The sequence below is a fragment of the Myzus persicae genome, unplaced genomic scaffold (genome assembly GCF_001856785.1).
Source record: "Myzus persicae strain clone G006 unplaced genomic scaffold, MPER_G0061.0, whole genome shotgun sequence".
NCBI lineage: Eukaryota > Metazoa > Arthropoda > Insecta > Hemiptera > Aphididae > Myzus > Myzus persicae.
Window position 1 is genome coordinate 198,146 of NW_019103940.1, and position 18,464 is coordinate 216,609.

Genomic DNA, 18,464 nt, shown 5'->3' on the forward strand with positions numbered 1-18,464 from the left:
AAGTAATTTGTTTAATTCAGTTGTACTTTAACGGTTGAAATTATTGCGTAGGTATGATCTAGGCCCTAAAGGTAGTGGGCTGCCTAGCAATATTTTATACAGATATCTTCATCCAGTCCACAATCGAATTTGATTAGAATGTCACACGGTTCAAGAACCTAACCCCCTAGGAAAAACCGATTCTTAAGATCCTTCCATAATTCCCTTTTTCATAATCACGATCATAGTATAATAATATTAGGTATACAAATAAATCATAATGTTATAATATCGATTTGTCGTCATAAGACCTTTGGCTCATTTCACAAGGAAAAGTGGCCGTCGGAAAAACAAACAGGGCACATGACGACGACAGAGCTAGGTATCGATCGTTATATTTATTCGAACAGACTTATAACTACCGCAGAGTCAATTTTCTAAGAACGGGAGTGGCGGTCGTCGACTCCTCGTCGTACACGGTGCACTGACGGCCCGTGCCCCGTGGGCGAGTAGTTATTACTCGTTTTACGCCGACAGAGTTCGCACAAGTAGTCTATTATCTTAGAAAAAACCAATAGCCTTAAAATTGATAATGATAACGAAATATGCCGTCGATTTTGTGTCGGCCATCCGGTTCTCGAGTTTTTGTAAAATCTATATGCCTACTTAGGTGAGCGGTGAACCGTAATTTACATTTTGTGGAACTCGCTAAACTTCAATGTGTGCCGAATGCCGGAAACACCAAAGAAATTGAAAGTAGTGGTCAAAGGTAAAGAACAACACCAATCGCCAAAATGTCGTGGCTGTAAATAATTTTGATTTTTAATACCTTCGTCTGTGTGCCTATATAGTTTATGTAACCATGTGTAGATTGTAGTAGACTACCGTATAGGAAAATAGACTTGACAATTTTATTTCGCTGAACGTGTGTGAATTATCCAGTGGCCGACTTTATATGGCCACAATTCTTGATTTGGGATGAACAATTTCAATTTCCGAGATCTCTAGCATGTGTGTACCGAAGCTCTTCAAACCCTCGAAAGGATCTGTCAGATATTTTTAATAGGCTAGATAGATCGTTTTCATGATTATAATTTATAAAAGGTTTTAAATTAAAAACATTTCACAGTACCTAATTGTTCAACATACTTCTTAATTAAAATGTAATATTTTTTACTTTATCATTACTACAATACCTATGGTAACTTTAAAACAAGGTTTGGCTGTCAAGTTGAAAGATGTTCAAGACTTTATAATAATGAATCAATTTCATGACATAATTATAAAGAAACTAAACAAACTTTGGTGTTAGTTTAATTGAATTTTATTTACCTGTCAGAACTGAATTTAATCAATACTAATTTTAACACATTTAGATTTTATTTGAAAAAATACCATTGATTTATTTTTTGTCTTAAATTAGTTTAAAGTGTATGTTGTTCATCATTAGTACTCAAGTTAAGACTATTTAACTGTTTTGTATTATGCTTTAGACGTGCTCGGCGTTGCACAATGGCGCTGGGTAGCCAATGACGACACCTGTGGTATTTGTCGAGTGGCGTTTGAAGCTTGCTGTCCTGACTGCAAGTTTGCCGGTGACGATTGTCCTTTAGGTAGACTAATAAATTAATAATAATCTAACCAAGTTCATGTTCATACTAATTCAATTGATATTATTTTCTTTCAGTGTGGGGTCAGTGTTCACATTGTTTCCACATTCATTGCATAATGAAATGGCTCAACGCCCAGTCCGTACACCATCAGTGCCCGATGTGTCGCCAGGAGTGGAAGTTTCGAGAGTAGACTCAGATTTATTGTCACCTTTATCATTGTCTTACGATTCTGAACTACCACCTCTACCTGAAAGCCTCAGTCGTTTAAGCCTGTATGATGTACCGCCACGTACTAAACCTGAACCTGCTCGGCGTCATTCACCTAAACCAACAGAACTTGTTGGCTCACCTAAACAAACACGTCAGTCGCCAGTACCATCAGAACATTCTGATAAACGCCCAACTGAAAAACCGCCAGTTCCACCCAGGAAACCGTCATCTGTTGACCTAAAACTTGCACATCTCCGAAATGAAATGGTACATAGTAGTAATATTGAATTTACTCAGTTTTATATATTGTTATTATTTATATGTTTAAGGCAAGCCTACGTCAAATGGATTTACAACTCCTGTCCCAGTTACGGCAGCTCAATGATTCTATTAGTTCATATAGACAAGAATTGATCATGAATATGGACTCATATTCATCATCGGACACTGATGGGTCAGATACTACATCGGTTTATTCAAATGTAACTCCCAGCAGTTTCGATTTATCTCGTTCCTCAACACAGTCAACTCCCAAACGTCCGCCGACATCTACAGATTTATGAAAATATGGTATTAAACACAAACTGGGCTGTCTTTTTATAAATATTTTTTACTAATAATTATTATACAACTAATTTGTATTATATTATGTAATTACAATTTAAGACAATAAAATTTACTTACTTTCCTGAAATTGTTAAACTTTAACTAAATATTTCCTGCCAATACTTACTAGTCATGATGTTTGACTATTTTATAAAATTGAAAGTTAATACATTTTTTAAAGATTGAAGTATTTGATAAGTTTGTACTGGTAAGTGTTGGGAATTTAAATTCGTAATTAGTTTAAATTTAAAATTACAAAATGGAGAATGACTTTAATATTTGCTTGATAACTCAGAGGAACAATGCCATATTCTATGAATTTCAAGTCTAAAACAATGTATTTTTTTAATTCATAATTTGTAATATCTATAGATAACAAATTTCAATTACAGTTGAATTTACTAAATAAATTACGAATAAAATTGTTTCAAGTACCTATAAAGTAAAAAATAACCTTCGCCAAAGAGCCATTACAAAACAAATTCATTAATCACCCACTCATAGATAATTAGCACCTTTTGGATTGATGACGTACATGTCATGTAATCTAGTGGAGAGGGGAATTGCTTTTATAAATGTTTTAAATGTGTACAGAGAATTATTTATAGAAGATAATAATATATCCCTTTACTTCTGATATTATGAATAGTTGTCTTTAACAGACTTAATCATAAATCAAAAAGTATAAATATAAAAAAAATTGTCATTGAAGGTATGTTAACAAAGTATGTGAATTTTGTTAAATGGACAATTACAATGAACAAAATAATTAAAAATGTGCAAAGAATATAAGTATCAACTGTTTTAAAATGGCACGTTTTCATTAATTTTTTTTATTATGACTAATTAGGATTAATACATTATAAGAAATGTCTCATAATATTATTAAGTATAAACAATTACATAATATAACTATTAAACTATATGAGTAACAACTGTTCATTTCTAGTAGGATCAAAATTCTAAACAATTTTTTTTAGTTTCTAAGTTGCTAAGATTTCATAACTTCACACCACATAAGTGAACGAATACACATTAAAAACAAATATATAATATTAACCAAAACCTTAATTTTATTCAGGCCAAAATTTGTATTTACAAAAGAATAAAAACAATGATTTATATAAAATTAATTTTAATTTATTACTGTTTGTGAGTTTAAAACATAAATAAAGTAAACTTAAGTGCTTAAAAATAATTGCCTTACATTGCATCTAACACAAAATATTATATATTCAAGTATCTAATCACATAGATACCTACTGTGTACACATATAATAACTTAATAAACAAAAATTATATTTCAATACATACAATTCATTACCCGGGTAAGTATTTGTTTGTGTTATATTTGGCAATGTTGTAGGTATATGTATAAGTTCATATATATTTTTTTAATAGATTAATTAAATACAAGAGTTAAACAATTTAGGACCATACCTTTAAGACTATAAACTGGTATTTTTAAGGATGACAATAATATAAATATACCTTGTAGAATAATATTGTAAATAGAGTAGAAAATTCCAAGAAATTCAATTATTTTTTTGATTTTTATCTAAAAACAATATTAAAAATTGTACTAGTCAGTCAAACTTAAATGCATTTTTTTTTAAAATCTAGCAGATAAATTAATATGATCTTATTTACTTGGTGAGTACATAAGCCATTTATAAATTATAATACTATGTTCATACAAAAAAAAACAATTTTTTTTCTTAAATCACAGAACACTTAAAAATTAAGAAAAAATATTAGATTAAATTTAATATGGTTAGTTTTTAATTTATAAAAGGGATATACTATTTAGTCTTTATGCATGCATACAATTAAACCTATTCTTAAGTAATTCAAATTAAATTTGTTTAAATATTAAATGTATTTTTTTAAAACAAAAAGGCAAACATTCAAACCTTTAAGTGAAACACATTTAAAATAAAAACAAAGAATTACTTTAGACCACAATTAAAATACTATAAACACAAATGATTGAATATAAATAGTATATACTAAAATACAATTTGAATATTTATTTTATTTTATATTGAAGAACCGGAACCAAATAAAATAAAACAATAATAATAAATAAACATAAAAATTCAAGCAATATTTCTCATACATTTGGTATGTGTATCCAACTGGCATCCTATATCTCTAAATCTAATAAAACATATTGTGTTAGACAAATTCCACCAACATGCACTTAAAAAAAATTAATTAATAATGACAATGAATAAATCACATATTATTAATTTTGGGGCACCGCGGGAGCCATCCGACTAATGGTAGCAATACCCGATAAAATAGCAGATCGCAAAAAAGATGGTGTGCCTGATTTGTTTGCAAAATTTTCAGCTGCTACACGAAGGTCAGAAAACATGAGTCTTGTGTGTGGATTACGCTGTGAAGCATATCGTAATGTAAGGAAATGATAGTAGAACACAATAGACAATAATCCAGAGCGACCGAAGAATGACATGAATAATGTGAGTGGCATAACTAAGATTTCAGAGAAGGCAATGAGGCGCAAGATACTTCGTGATTGGAACTCAACCAAAGATATCAATAGACGAGCACCCCACCATGCGTTCTGACCAAGAAGCTGAAAAATAAATTTTACATGTATAATAGTTTATACCTACAATAGATTAAATATTGAAACAATATTACACTTACATCAAGTAAAGTCAGGGAATAGCTTGCAAAGTGCACAGTTGAAAATAAAAATACTGGCAGGATTACAACTGAAATCAATCTATGTTAAGGAAAACATCAAATTGCAACTAAAAATATTATATACATTTAATAGATTTTAAAAATGAGTTGAATATTTAAAGGATACGGATATTAGGCGACACATATAAAAATATCACCGAATACAATAGGTAATGACAGCTGTCTTCTTTGAATAATTGTGTCAGGAACTGTAAAGAAATTTGCATGGCTGGCAAACGTTGGTGGAGACGCAATGCACTTGTAGCTGCATTTGCCAATAAAATTCTATAATATGCACTTGCTGGGTTCCTGAAAATTACAAATTTACACAAATCTATTTAATTGTATGTAGAATAAATTAATAAAAATTTTTCTTTTTCATATCAACTCATATTGGCTGTTACCTACCTATCACATTCAAATCAATCTTTCATAAAAATGTAATTACTTTTGTTAAAATTATCAAAGACAGTTTTATAATATTATGATTTATAAGTGGGATGAATAGAGTTAGTGCAAGTGCAACCCCTTGCCAACCTTTTAAACATTTTTTTAAATGCTTAAAATAGATATACATTATATAAATAAATACATTAATTAAAATTAATAAATTGATGAAAACAATTATAAATTTACAAATATTAATAGATAATACATTACATTTTGTAAGTTCATTGTTAATTTTTGTTTTAATAGGACCTATTAAATCACAGAACACTTAAAAATTAAGAAAAAAATATTAGATTAAATTTAATATTTACAACTAGGTAGGTACCTAAGTAGCATGTATTATTCACTAAATATAGGTAAAATAATAACATTTTAGAATAAGTAATTAAATTTGAGGTCACATTATGATGGCCTTGTACAATGCTATGACATGTTCAGCAAGACAAGATATCTAATTAACATGATCAATATTTGTCTAAGTTTTATATTTTTAAGCTTTACTTAAAAAATATACTTTAGCTTACAAAAAAGTTTATTTTGATCCCAAAATAGTAGCCTATATTAAAATGTAAAATTTGAATTGGAAAAAAATGGAAAAATACACATTTTTATAAGTTAGGCATGATAATGTAAATTAACAGTTTATAAAATATATACTGTGGATTATAATAAAGTATCAAGTATAAAAAAAGTATACTTATGTTATCACCAATTGTATTCCTAAATAAAATATTAATTTAATGAAAACTGAGATTAGGATTGCTTGATATTAATAGCCTTATACAATTGATGCAATTTAAGTATTACATACCAATTATGTTTTAACTATATATTGTGTACTGTATTGCTGTTCAATGTCAAAAGCAAATTTAATTTAAAAATGTCACTTTAATAGCCTAAGTTGATTTAAGGAGAGATATAAGTGAGTTATAACCTGAGTTCCTCTGATTTATGATTATATACTATTTTAAATATATATTTCTTAAATAATAGTTTATTTAAAGATGCAACATCTATTAATCTCTAACAATACCTAATTAAAATATTTCATATTATTTATATACAAATTATATATATGTATAAATTTTATCATTTTGTGGTTTTTTTTTCATTCTCAAATCTACTGTCGGATTTGGCATGCACAATCCTATTGTATAATTATGTAATAATTGTACTATGATTTAGGATTAATAAACAATAAATCACTATAGTGATGTTTCATAGCTTTACATCCGGACACATATTTAAACCAAATATTACAAGGCACAGTGAACATTTGATTAGTTTGTGAAATTGAAATAAAATCTATTACCAAAAGTATTAAAAATAGGCATAAGTTTTTATAATTTTAATTAAAATATTAGAAGACGAGTGATTTTTATCAATCAAAATAGTACCTAATATAGAAGATGATAATCTGATTAAGAATGATAATAATAGAAAGTTATTTTTTTAGTAGATAGTTAGGCAGTATATTTTCTGACCTAAATAATGTGAATTTTAAGAGACTTGTATTTTATCACAAAACCAGATAGCAAGGTTAGTGAGTACTTAAAAAATGGAAAAAAAAATTGATCTTACCAGAAAAGTGGTAGAATGTATGCAAACGTAAAAACAATTGTAGCCAATCGCGTACACCAAAGAGATACTTCTACTTTATGTGAAATAACATGTTGTTTAAGAGCTTCAACACCCTTTGGTCTAGTTTCACTATCCGTTCCGGCTTCGCCTTCAGACATGGTTGATTTGATGAAATAAAACTACTATAGGAGAAAAACACTGAAAAATAAAACATTATTATCTACCAATAACGCATAAAACATTCTAATCCACTAAAAAGTTTTTTAATTAAAATCGCACATACCTTCCTCCAATGGCTTGAACGAGTTACAGAAAAATGAAGCAATACACTACTAAAAAAATCTAATAATAATAACAACTACAGAAAAGGAGAAACCGGATTCGTAAACTTTAAAAAGAGAGAACGACGGTGATTATTGATTAAAAAATTGGATATGTTATCGGTGAGGTGGTGACAAAACGAATTGTATAACGATTTCCACAAAAATTGTTGTAGTATCGCGACTACAGTTGAAGAAGAACCCGCAAAATGACAACGAGCGGTGGGCAAGTCTTGCGCATCAAGAAAACACGCAAATACGATGACAATCGGAACCTCAGAACTTGCGGAGGTCGGATTGTTGGAGAAACGATGATAACCTGTTTTTTTTTAAGGACAGCAAGTTTGTTCACGATTACGACGACCGCAGTTTAACCATTTGGGGACGCGTTAAAATTCCCTGCGATGACTACGTGTCCCGTCCCGGAGATATGTCCGATGCGTCAAAACTTCGCAGTAACAACTTACTATAATAATTTATAGTAACAGCTGCAGTAATAGCCAATGGGTATTTATACATTTTTTTGATTGGTACTCGGTACGACGACATAATATTGAGTACTGGCAGTACGAGACTTACCTACGTATGATACGGTTACCTAATACCAGTTATACCTATACTATGAATATTTAATATATACAATAGCAGATAATGATACAAATCGGATTAAATAATATCGAATAGTGTAATTTTATTATTTTACAAAAATATGAAAAACATTTCCAAAACTTATTTACGATTTGAAACGGTGTTCATAAAAATCTTATCTCTTACTTTTCTTAAAAGAACTAAATAAATTAAAAATATTTTCAAGCAATTTTCTCATTTTTCAAATTTTCTTTTCTTCATCGAAGCAAACTCGACAATTACAGCAGATAAGATAATAGGTACTATGCAATAAATACCTATATAATATACCATATTAAATTATTGAATTATTTCAAATAGTATTTGAGCCTTACTAATTTACTATACTACGTACTATGTGACTATCTCTTCATTTTAGATTATTCATTCTGAGCGAAGTAATGCATATGATGATTTTACAATGATGTGTATTTTTTGTGTCCTGCATTGCTTTTTTATTTTTGGGGTAGTAACATTTTTTGGACATTACAGCAACCTTTTTTAGTAGGAAAGCGAATCTAGTTCGTGATTTTTTGGGGTAAAAATTAGAAATTCTCATTAATTGTTTGGAATAATCCACACTTCAGCTCATATACACAAAATATGCATATATCAGAGTATATCAGCATATATCCGTAACTATACGTAATTATTGTTTATTGTTTAATGATTCATGAATATTTCTTATAAGTTTCAAACTTGTATTTAGTCTACAATAATCATTTGTCGGGTTTTTGATTTCACCGTTTTCGTGAAATTGACTTAAGAGTTAAGAGGACGCTACACTCGCATGTGTTGTCTGGTTGTCTCCATAGACCTTTAGGTACTATTATACAAGCAATGAGTGCATAGAAAGCGAACAACAAAGAGGGCGCTTTTTTATTTCTCGATTACTCGTACGCACGACCAGTGAGGGGTAGCAGGGTAAGATATATATATATAGATTATTGTATTTTTTCTTAAAGACAGCCTATATCACTGCAAGCTGTTAATTGTTAAACATCACAGTCCTTGCCTAGTAGAAAGTAGTAAAAAGGTATAATGGTTGTCTCCGACTTACAAATATACAACATATCAAAAACTGTTTTGAGCGGGAAAGAACCGAGTAGGCTACAGTCATAAGTCATAACTTATAACTAAGAAACGAAATGTTTATCACATAAAGAGAAGAACTTTGGCTGTGAAATATTGTTTTTATTTTTTCGATATTGGAACTACAAAAAAGTTATCTAAGTCTGAAAAACACAAAAATAATGGATTTTAAAACAATAAGAACTTTTTCCGTACAGGTGATATCAAAATAATGAAAATGATATTTCAGAGATAATATTCTCAACTATATTGTGTATCAATTTGGAGTCTTAGCTATCATTACAGACTACAGCCCGAGTGGTCCTAACCCGCCCAAAACAGTTTTTGCTATGTTGTACAATTTACATTTGTAAGACAGGTACAAGACTTGCGGGTGTAGCGTTCTTTCATAAAATAATAATATATCACTGTATAACATAATTTTCCGCCACTGCACCACCCGAGTTCACCGAGAGCCGGTCTTATACTAATAGAAGGTCTATAGTGATAGTTGTAGTTATACAACTAGCCATTGTTTCTATGTCTTGTATAACAAATAAAAATATAAAATCTGCAATATAGATGTATGTATCTTAACTATTATATTGTTTTTGGATCGTTTCGAATGTTTCGATACAGGACATTATAGGCAGTAGGCCTACTACTTACTCAGTGGGTGAATTATTTCATTACTGAGGGTCCAACTAGTTTAGAATGGGTGTTCAATTGTTCATTTGGACGCAGAAAACTTAAGACAACATCTTAAATTCAAATTTTTAACAAGCATAATTAAAAAATGACCTAATAGGATATTCAATAGTAATTTTCAGGGTTAGTGTATGTTTAAAACGTGTTTTTAAGTCTCAAACGTTGAAACGAGTTTTTATTTCGATCATTCTTGTTAGTTATTTCCAACCAAACCTATTGAGTATCAGTTATTAATTTATTACATACTATATAGATAGAGTATTATTATTTACAATACATATTATGTACAAATAATTTATATACTTTTTTGACCACCATAATATTATGATTTATAATATTTATGGGTAACACTAAAACAGGACATATTGGTATTGGAAAAAAAGAAAAATGGAGAACCCATAGCTAGTTATAGGAAATTACTGCCAAATGCCCTTGTAGTCAGGTTATAAGGTAGTGGCGGGAAAATAAATATGCACCAAGTGATCAAAATGTATGTCAATAAATAATTTACTATACAGCAAGCAAAAAATAAATAGTAAATGAGGTGACTTGTAGGAAAATTAGAAGAAATTAAAAACACAATATACTTCACAATACTTACTCGCCTGCACTAGCTGTAGACCTAAAGTATATTTAATACGTGTATGTTCACTATATGCTGTAATACAATATGTCAATATTATTAACATACGACATACCTATAACCTATGTAGAATATTACAACCTAGTAAGTAGTAACCCACTACCATTTAGGTACTAATACCTAATTAATTTAAAACTTAATCATAAACGGTCTGATGGATGCACATTAAATTTCGACTTGTTTAATTTGACACATTCAAGTAGATATTATTATCATTAACTTTATAAAACGATAATACTGAAAAATTCCGCGTTCATCATAACGTTTATCTTTATTGCTTCTGCCTGTTTGTAACGTTAAATGTTTATCATAATCATCATAATATATTATTATATTAATATGACATAATATAGATACATGATAATATGATACATATTATACAATGTGACCCGTGAAGAAGTGGTTGGCATCATATTATGATGGTGTACCTAGAAGTTTAGAAAAAAAAACCCTTTAAAGTGTTTGTTTAAAATTTTTATTTTTTTTTTGTTATGACTTCATAATCAATTCAACTAATTTTTAACAAAACCGAACCTACCACACATTTACTGATGTATCTTCAAAACTTTTCAGCTTTTCGTCATTTACTTTTTATTTTAAAGCTTTTTTAGTATGTTATCAACTAACCATCAAACCAAAAATGTACAAATTATCATTATTGAATTAGATAACCTTAAACATATCGTTTTCCTATCCTATACATGTTATTTCTTAGTGACTACATCATGCCTTATCTAAGCTCGTTGTCTAGTAATTATTGTCCATTGATAATTACCATCACGAATGTCATGTCACGTTAAGGTTTACCAGTGTCTAGTAGTGTACTAGTATCACTCGGAAATTGTGAAAGGTATGAAACATTTTTTTAGTATTCTAGGTATTATTCTGTAGAATAATAAAATTAAAATAAAAACTGTAGTAATTACAGCGTTATTTGGAGTTGATTTCTTTTTAAAAATGTTAATTTTTGTCAACTTTTTTTAAAAAATTTAATTTAAAATATAGTATCAATTATTATCATGTTATGACGCCGGTCGGTTACTTCTTCACGGGGCATATTGTATAATGTATATGCACAATATTTGAATTTTATCAAATTTACGGATTTATACGAGCATCAAAAATCGGGAACCCATAATCTAGTGTACCTAGTGCTTATTACCTAAGATAGTTAGGACCCAAAAAGTATAAAAATTTAATTTTGGGATCTATTTTTCCGGATGTAGTATTATGCAGGTATTATAGGCAATTCACTAATACACTATTATTCTACTATATTTAGTGTATCGGACTAATTACTAATGAATTATATTTTACTAAATTGTCTGTATCGTCTATTCGTCTATAGGTTCGGTGCACACGTCTGTTGTAGCCCCTGCGGCGCCGAAAGTGGCTGAATGCAAATAATGTGTGCACCTCACCGATGCAACGTCACCGCAAGAGATGTGCACTGCACAATTAAACAATTTGATCACATATTAATATATTATCCAGGTACGTCATATTTGCAATGCCACAGAGGCAAAACTTTGCCTTGGAAAGATTAACTGAATTTATTTTTATTTTTTTCGTAGAATCTTATCATGGTTCTTTTCAATTGAAAATTTGATAATATTTGTTTTTTATTACACATAATATATTTACAATTTACATGATAAAAATAATAGACAAATGAAACCATTGTAATAAAAAATTCAACAATTCTAATAAAATTATGTTTTTAATATTAGTTAAAGTAAAATGAATTTTTTATCATGCAGTATTCTACGAATTACAATTAATACCGATATGAAATATTAAAACGTGTTTAAGAAATATAGTGAAAATTATCAGAGCGAACCCGAAGCCCGAAGCATACTTATTTTATCAGTGAGCGTTTAAAACTGTATTGAACAATTATTCAATTTTTTAATCTTATAATTCTTCTTCAATGCTATTCATTCACCATTGGCGCTGAACCATATGTTTAGGTCAGTTCACGGAATGAAAATTTGTTTTAAACATGTTAACAAGGACCAAACGGATATATGGTTTGTATTTCATACCAGAATATGTATGATTATTGATTAGCTAAGGTACTTAGTGAAAATAAAGGACAAATTTCTACTTATTCATACGTGGTTTAAACTTATAAGAAAATATTATGCATACTATATAATTATTCATATATCATATATACATGTAACTACTGATGTACTTTGTATTTTGTTTACTTTACTCAAATTAAACTACGTGTAATAAATAGTTACACCTTGTTATCAATTGCATTATCAATATTTTCGTTGAAAGTTATTCAAATTAAACTTTCGCGTATTGCTTAGAATTACGAAGTAAAAACATAAGCTGGTGGCCGCATGAAACGCTTGGGGCCGTTTTATTTTCATTTGGTCTGAGATATTTTTTAGAAATTAGGTACCACTGAATTACTACCTACATTTGATATTGAAGTATTGAACCATTTTAACCCCATACAAATCGTTACTTAATAGTTCCTTGCACTTAAAGCATATTTAATTTTCTTTGAATTGTATTAAATATTTAACAGTGGCTTGGTCAACTTTTTATTATTGTAACGGATAGACAATATCTTATTTAATTATATTGATTCCTAGTTTCAATGAATAAACGCAATTAAAAATAATGCACTTATTGATATGCATATTTTATTATTTTAGAAGTAACAAATTAGGTCTGTAAGTAACTTAGGATAATTTTTATCCTAACAATTATTAAAATTATTTGTACACAATATTATAAAAAAATGCTTTTCACCTATAGTATTTAATTTAAAAGAACAGGTTAAACATTTAAATATCTAAAAAATAATTTGAAAATATAATTCTCATGATAAAAAAAAAAACTACAAAAGTATAGAGCACAAAAGCATATTGGTTGAGTTTAAAATTTAAATAATATAGTATTTCTTTGTCGGCGGACTAGCTGAGGAAATGAGGAATAAAAGATTACAACTACTATGAGTTATGGTAATTAGTTGGTATCAAAAACTTTAGTCGGTATTAACATAGAACATAATATTTTTAATGATTATGGTAGGTAAACGACGGTCTTATAGAAGATATTTTAAGACGATATTGTAACAATCTGACTACGTTCGTTTGATGGTGCTGAGAATAAATGAACAAGAGTTTATTTTTTACTTTATAAATTGAATACTTTTTATTTAATTAATACAAAACACAATAAATTTACTAAGTCCAAATTGACTATTTTAAATAATGAAGACTAGCGAGATGTGACTGTCATATCCTAGCTCCTAGCTTGTCGTTGGTGTTGGTCCGTCTAGCTCGGTGTTGTTGGTCCGTCTGCCGAAGCTTATTCGAGCGACGTATTTTATAATGGTGATTCTTGGATCGTATCCCTGCCTATTATCCTACTACTTTACCATATAAGGTCATACCATGGGCGGCCACGCGCTGCACACGCCGGATGTCCCTTGCTTATCTGGTCGTTGTCATCTCTATTGAGGCAACACAACACTTTTAATGTGAACTATTTAATAATATTACTATAAAGTATAAGTAGTGATATATTTACGAACATATACGTTTCGAGGTCACGCGCAATAGATGCGTCGTAGGCCTCCTTCAGCATATCGTGTTTCTTCTGTATATTTAGAACTACTGGAGGGATTTACTGGAATGATTATTTATAATATGTAAAACATAGTCACAGCTCGCTACACCTCCCCACTAAAAAAAAGGTTTTGTAGGGCTACTTTTTGTAGAACTACAAAATCTTAAAAATTATTGTTTATATAACGGTTAATAATTTGTCCTTATAGTGACAATTACATGAATAAGTATATACATTCTTTTTTTTTTTTTGACTATTGTTATATTAAAGTTGAACAACCGTTAAACAAACGGTATAAAAAATGTAAGTGAATATGCAAAATAAAGCAAGTAAATATAGTTAAATGTTGCGTCAAACCAACATAAGGTTGAGTAAAACATAATGTGCAACTCATAACCTTGATAAAAGATATAATATAACGATATATAAATCAAAACAGTATCGTTAGTGGTATCAAAACCACTTTCGATAATATTTAAAATTAATATCAAAACAGTAATCTGACAAACATGTCAGACAAGAACGATACACTAATGTCCAAAACGGTATCGTCAATGGTATCATGCCTTTACAAAACCAGAAAGATACCAAGAAAACGGGGGTTTTTTTTTTTTTAACGAGTGTTGCCACTCTTGCAGCAGTAACACACGTACATTTTCTTTATTTGATAAATACCATACCCGCATTTATCAACTGCTTTCTCGCGATCGTTCCAACACTGATCACCGCATCCCATATCGATCTGTGCGATATCTTTTATTGTCTCTCCTAGTCCTTTAAACGGATTGATACTAATTGCCATAACTGATGGAGTTGTCATGGTTGATAAAATGGAAAATAAAACCATAAATATATATATCACCTTCATTACGAATTGATGTAAATTTAAAAAAAAAAATAAATATAAATATAACGATGTTGTCACCGGATTCTGTTGCGGAGTTGTTGATAGTTGATCAGACTTCCAACGATGATTCAATTTGATTGAATTGCCTCCTCGAATTAATTTGGTTAGAATATTTTGAAATAATTCAAAAAATATTCGTTTCCAAAAATTTTTTTCTTTTGAAAACCCTGTCCACAGCGCCAATTGTAATAATCTGACTACGTTCGTTTGATGGTGTTGGTCCGTCTAGCTCGGTGGTGTTAGTCCGTCTAGCTCGGTGTTGTTGGTCCGTCTGCCGAAGCTTATTCGAGCGACGTATTTTATAATGGTGATTCTTGGATCGTATCCCTGCCTATTATCCTACTACTTTACCATATAAGGTCATACCGTGGGCGGCCACGCGCTGCACACGCCGGATGTCCCTTGCTTATCTGGTCGTTGTCATCTCTATTGAGGCAACACAACACTTTTAATGTGAACTATTTTAATAATATTCATATAAGTAGTGATATATTTACGAACATATACTTNATATAAGTAGTGATATATTTACGAACATATACTTTTCGAGGTCACGCGCAATAGATGCGTCGTAGGCCTCCTTCAGCATATCGTGTTTCTTCTGTATATTTAGAACTATACTCCGGCCCACGAGAGAACGACCGTAAAAACTCGTCCGACGCTGCGCATCGATTCCCCTTCCATATACCGATCGGAAGCCGGTCGGCAACGATCGCCGACAGGCATCGTTGACATTCGTTTATACGTAGCGATAGCAGTAGCAACGATTTTTCAATTTTTGTTTTTGAACCGCCGTTTATGTTTTACCGATTTTTTTTTGCGATTACATTTATTTTGTATTTAAAATGGACAATCTCATTCAAATGACACCCACAAAAAGGAATCGGAGAGGAAAGGTAAGCATTTTCATATATCTTTATATTATGCAATAGCTATTTACTAGGCTTTAAAAAACACGTTAAAAAAAAAGAAAAAAAACGATTAAGACGTTTATACCGTTAAAAGCAGCTTTTTTTTTATGTTTTTTAAAGATAGTTTTTTTTATGTGTATAAACGTGTTTTGTTTTGTTAAAATATGTTTTTTGTTTTGTTAAAGCCTTGTTTTTTGGTAAGGTTAGGTTAAAAAACGTTACAACTTTACATATTTTATTTTAAAAAACGTTACGACTTAATATATTTTATTTTAAAAATCAATAAAGGTTTCAGGAGTAAAAATATTGTTTAAAACGCACGTTTATTATTTATGTTTTAAACGTTTTAAATAAATCATTTTTTTCCGTCGTGAAAATATCTAGTTTAACTTCAGAGTAAAATAGTAAATGCGTTTATAATAATAATTTAATATAATTATAAAAGTAAAAAATCGAATAAAAATTACATTTCACAATATTTTTTACTTAGGTTGTTCATTCTGGCCAGAAACAAATCGTCATAAATATATACAAAGATCTGTTGAAAACAGAACCTGATATAAAATATAATAATTTATTGAACAAAATATCTACAAGAAGTGGTATTGGAATCGGAACAATTAAAAGGACTATCAGAGAATATAAGTCTACTGGCACACTATCTTCACCAGTTAATAAAAAGAACAGACCAACTGTAGTTGATAAAGTGGATGATTTCGACAAAATGCAATTCGTCAAAACATCCACGCATTCTGGTTCAGACGAGAAATTCCAACTTTACCGAAAATGTTACAAGTGATAAACGATGACCCTGATCTTCCTAGTTTTTCACGTACTTCACTTCAAAGGTTGTTGAAGGACTTGCAATTCGAATACACCAAAAGAAATAGAAACAGTGCTCTTACTAAAAGAGAGGATCTTGTTTTATGGAGACGGAAATATATTGCTGACATACGACGTTATCGCAAGGAAGGAAAAACAATTTATTTTTTGGACGAGACGTGGGTCAACGCCGGAGATTGTTCATCAAGAGTGTGGGTCGACAAAACTGTGAAATCACACAGAGATGCGTTTAACAGAGGCTTAACTACCGGGTCACAGAATCCTACTGGAAGAGGCAAGCGGCTCATTGTTGTTCACATTGGGTCGACCGAGGGTTTCGTCGCAGGTGGTCTTTTGTGTTTTGAATCCAAAAAAAACACATCAGACTACCACGACGAAATGAACGGCGATACATTTTTCGAATGGTTCTGTAGCGTTTTACCTTTATTAAAAGACGACTCGGTTATAGTGATGGATAACGCACCGTACCATTCGGTGAAAAAAGATCACCTACCGACCCCCTCGTGGACGAAGGCAGCAATTATTGAATGGATCGAGTCAAAAGGCGTCAATATCACCGAACCCTTGGTGAAGTTTGAACTACTTCAAAAAGTGCGACAGATCAAACATCAATACGACTTGTTTATTGTTGACGAAGAGGCGAAAAAACACAATCAAATTGTATTGCGTTTACCACCGTACCATTGCGAACTTAATCCAATTGAGTTGGCATGGTTGGTGGTAAAAGGACATGTCAAAAAAAATAACACGACATATAAATTGAACGACGTTCGTCAATTATTAAACGACGGTATAAAAAAGGTGACACCTGAAATGTGGTCCAATTTTGTGTCACATACGATTAAAGAAGAGGATCAATTTTGGCAGTTGGACTTCATTTCTGATGAGATGTTGGAAGAAACACAGGCATTGACATCGCACGTGTTAACTATAACCGGAGAGACGACTTCTGATTCAGAAAACAGTGATTGAAATTTTTTTATATTTGTACATAATCATGCCTATCCCTAATACTCTTTAATATAGCTTTAGAAATGGTAGTTAGAAAAACTCAAAAAAAATATGGTGGGGTAAACTTGGAAGAGAACAGAAGACAATGCGGAGTACTAGCGTACGCAGATGATATTATCATATTGGGATCAGACAGTCAAGAAGTCAAAGCAGGAACCAAAGAACTAATAATAAACAGCAAAGACATTGGATTACAAATAAACGAAGGGAAAACCAAATATATGGTAATATCTAGGCTAGAAAATCACGAGGAAAATTTAGAAGTTGAGAATTATAAATTTGAAAGAGTGCAAAATTTTAAATACCTGGGTGTTACAATAAATAGCAAAAATAATAATCACGATGAAATTAAAATAAGACTAACTGCAGCAAATAAATGCTATTACGGAGTAACGAGTATACTAAAATCAAAACAGGTATCACTCAAATCAAAAATTAAAATATACAAGGTAATTATCAGACCAGTCCTTCTATATGCGTGTGAAACATGGCCAAAGACTAAAGGAGACGAAGAAAAATTAGCAAAACTCGAAAGAAGAATATTAAGAAGAATATTTGGGCCAAAAATAAATAACATAACACAACAATATGAGAAAAGAAACAATATAGAAATACAACAGTTATATAAAGAGCCAGACATAGTAGCAGTATTAAAAAATAAGAGAATGGCATGGG

At 30.4% G+C, this 18,464-nt stretch overlaps 3 protein-coding genes and 2 long non-coding RNA genes across 8 annotated transcripts; 3 read left to right on the forward strand and 2 right to left on the reverse strand.

Moving 5' to 3' along the window:
* The first annotated feature begins 564 nt into the window (after nucleotides 1–564).
* LOC111036677 (protein FAM89B-like) lies at nucleotides 565–2,496 on the forward strand. Of its 2 annotated transcripts, XM_022318798.1 has the most exons (4): nucleotides 566–748; nucleotides 1,473–1,592; nucleotides 1,667–2,069; nucleotides 2,132–2,496. In XM_022318798.1, exons 3-4 carry the CDS (start codon nucleotides 1,713–1,715, stop codon nucleotides 2,363–2,365), a joined length of 591 nt encoding a protein of 196 aa, XP_022174490.1. In that variant the 5' UTR covers nucleotides 566–748; nucleotides 1,473–1,592; nucleotides 1,667–1,712; the 3' UTR covers nucleotides 2,366–2,496. The 2 variants fall into 2 exon arrangements, with proteins under 2 accessions (XP_022174491.1, XP_022174490.1); XM_022318799.1 differs by lacking the exon at nucleotides 1,473–1,592 and having other exon boundaries at nucleotides 565–748.
* A 962-nt stretch (nucleotides 2,497–3,458) lies between these two features.
* On the reverse strand, nucleotides 3,459–7,743 carry LOC111036676 (Krueppel homolog 2). The gene is made up of 5 exons (XM_022318797.1): nucleotides 7,438–7,743; nucleotides 7,155–7,352; nucleotides 5,251–5,432; nucleotides 5,085–5,152; nucleotides 3,459–5,010 (listed from the first exon to the last, which is right to left on the reverse strand). Exons 2-5 carry the CDS (start codon nucleotides 7,310–7,312, stop codon nucleotides 4,657–4,659), a joined length of 762 nt encoding a protein of 253 aa, XP_022174489.1. The 5' UTR covers nucleotides 7,313–7,352; nucleotides 7,438–7,743; the 3' UTR covers nucleotides 3,459–4,656.
* Nucleotides 7,744–7,904: 161 nt separating this feature from the next.
* Nucleotides 7,905–12,017, forward strand: LOC111036678. 2 transcript variants are annotated; one of them, XR_002604789.1, is made up of 2 exons: nucleotides 7,905–11,373; nucleotides 11,872–12,017. It is a non-coding gene; the product is annotated as an uncharacterized LOC111036678 (long non-coding RNA). The 2 variants fall into 2 exon arrangements; XR_002604790.1 differs by having other exon boundaries at nucleotides 7,905–8,361.
* Nucleotides 12,018–12,205: 188 nt separating this feature from the next.
* Nucleotides 12,206–18,366, forward strand: LOC111036684. 2 transcript variants are annotated; one of them, XM_022318805.1, is made up of 3 exons: nucleotides 12,206–14,096; nucleotides 15,575–15,920; nucleotides 16,426–18,366. In XM_022318805.1, the coding sequence occupies exon 3, from the start codon at nucleotides 16,722–16,724 to the stop codon at nucleotides 17,748–17,750; it is 1,029 nt and encodes a 342-aa protein (XP_022174497.1). In that variant the 5' UTR covers nucleotides 12,206–14,096; nucleotides 15,575–15,920; nucleotides 16,426–16,721; the 3' UTR covers nucleotides 17,751–18,366. The 2 variants fall into 2 exon arrangements, 1 of the variants encoding a protein (XP_022174497.1); XR_002604791.1 differs by lacking the exon at nucleotides 16,426–18,366 and adding an exon at nucleotides 16,121–16,135 and having other exon boundaries at nucleotides 13,173–14,096.
* LOC111036685 lies at nucleotides 14,356–15,671 on the reverse strand. The gene is made up of 2 exons (XR_002604792.1): nucleotides 15,561–15,671; nucleotides 14,356–15,450 (listed from the first exon to the last, which is right to left on the reverse strand). It is a non-coding gene; the product is annotated as an uncharacterized LOC111036685 (long non-coding RNA).
* Nucleotides 18,367–18,464: the final 98 nt, after the last annotated feature.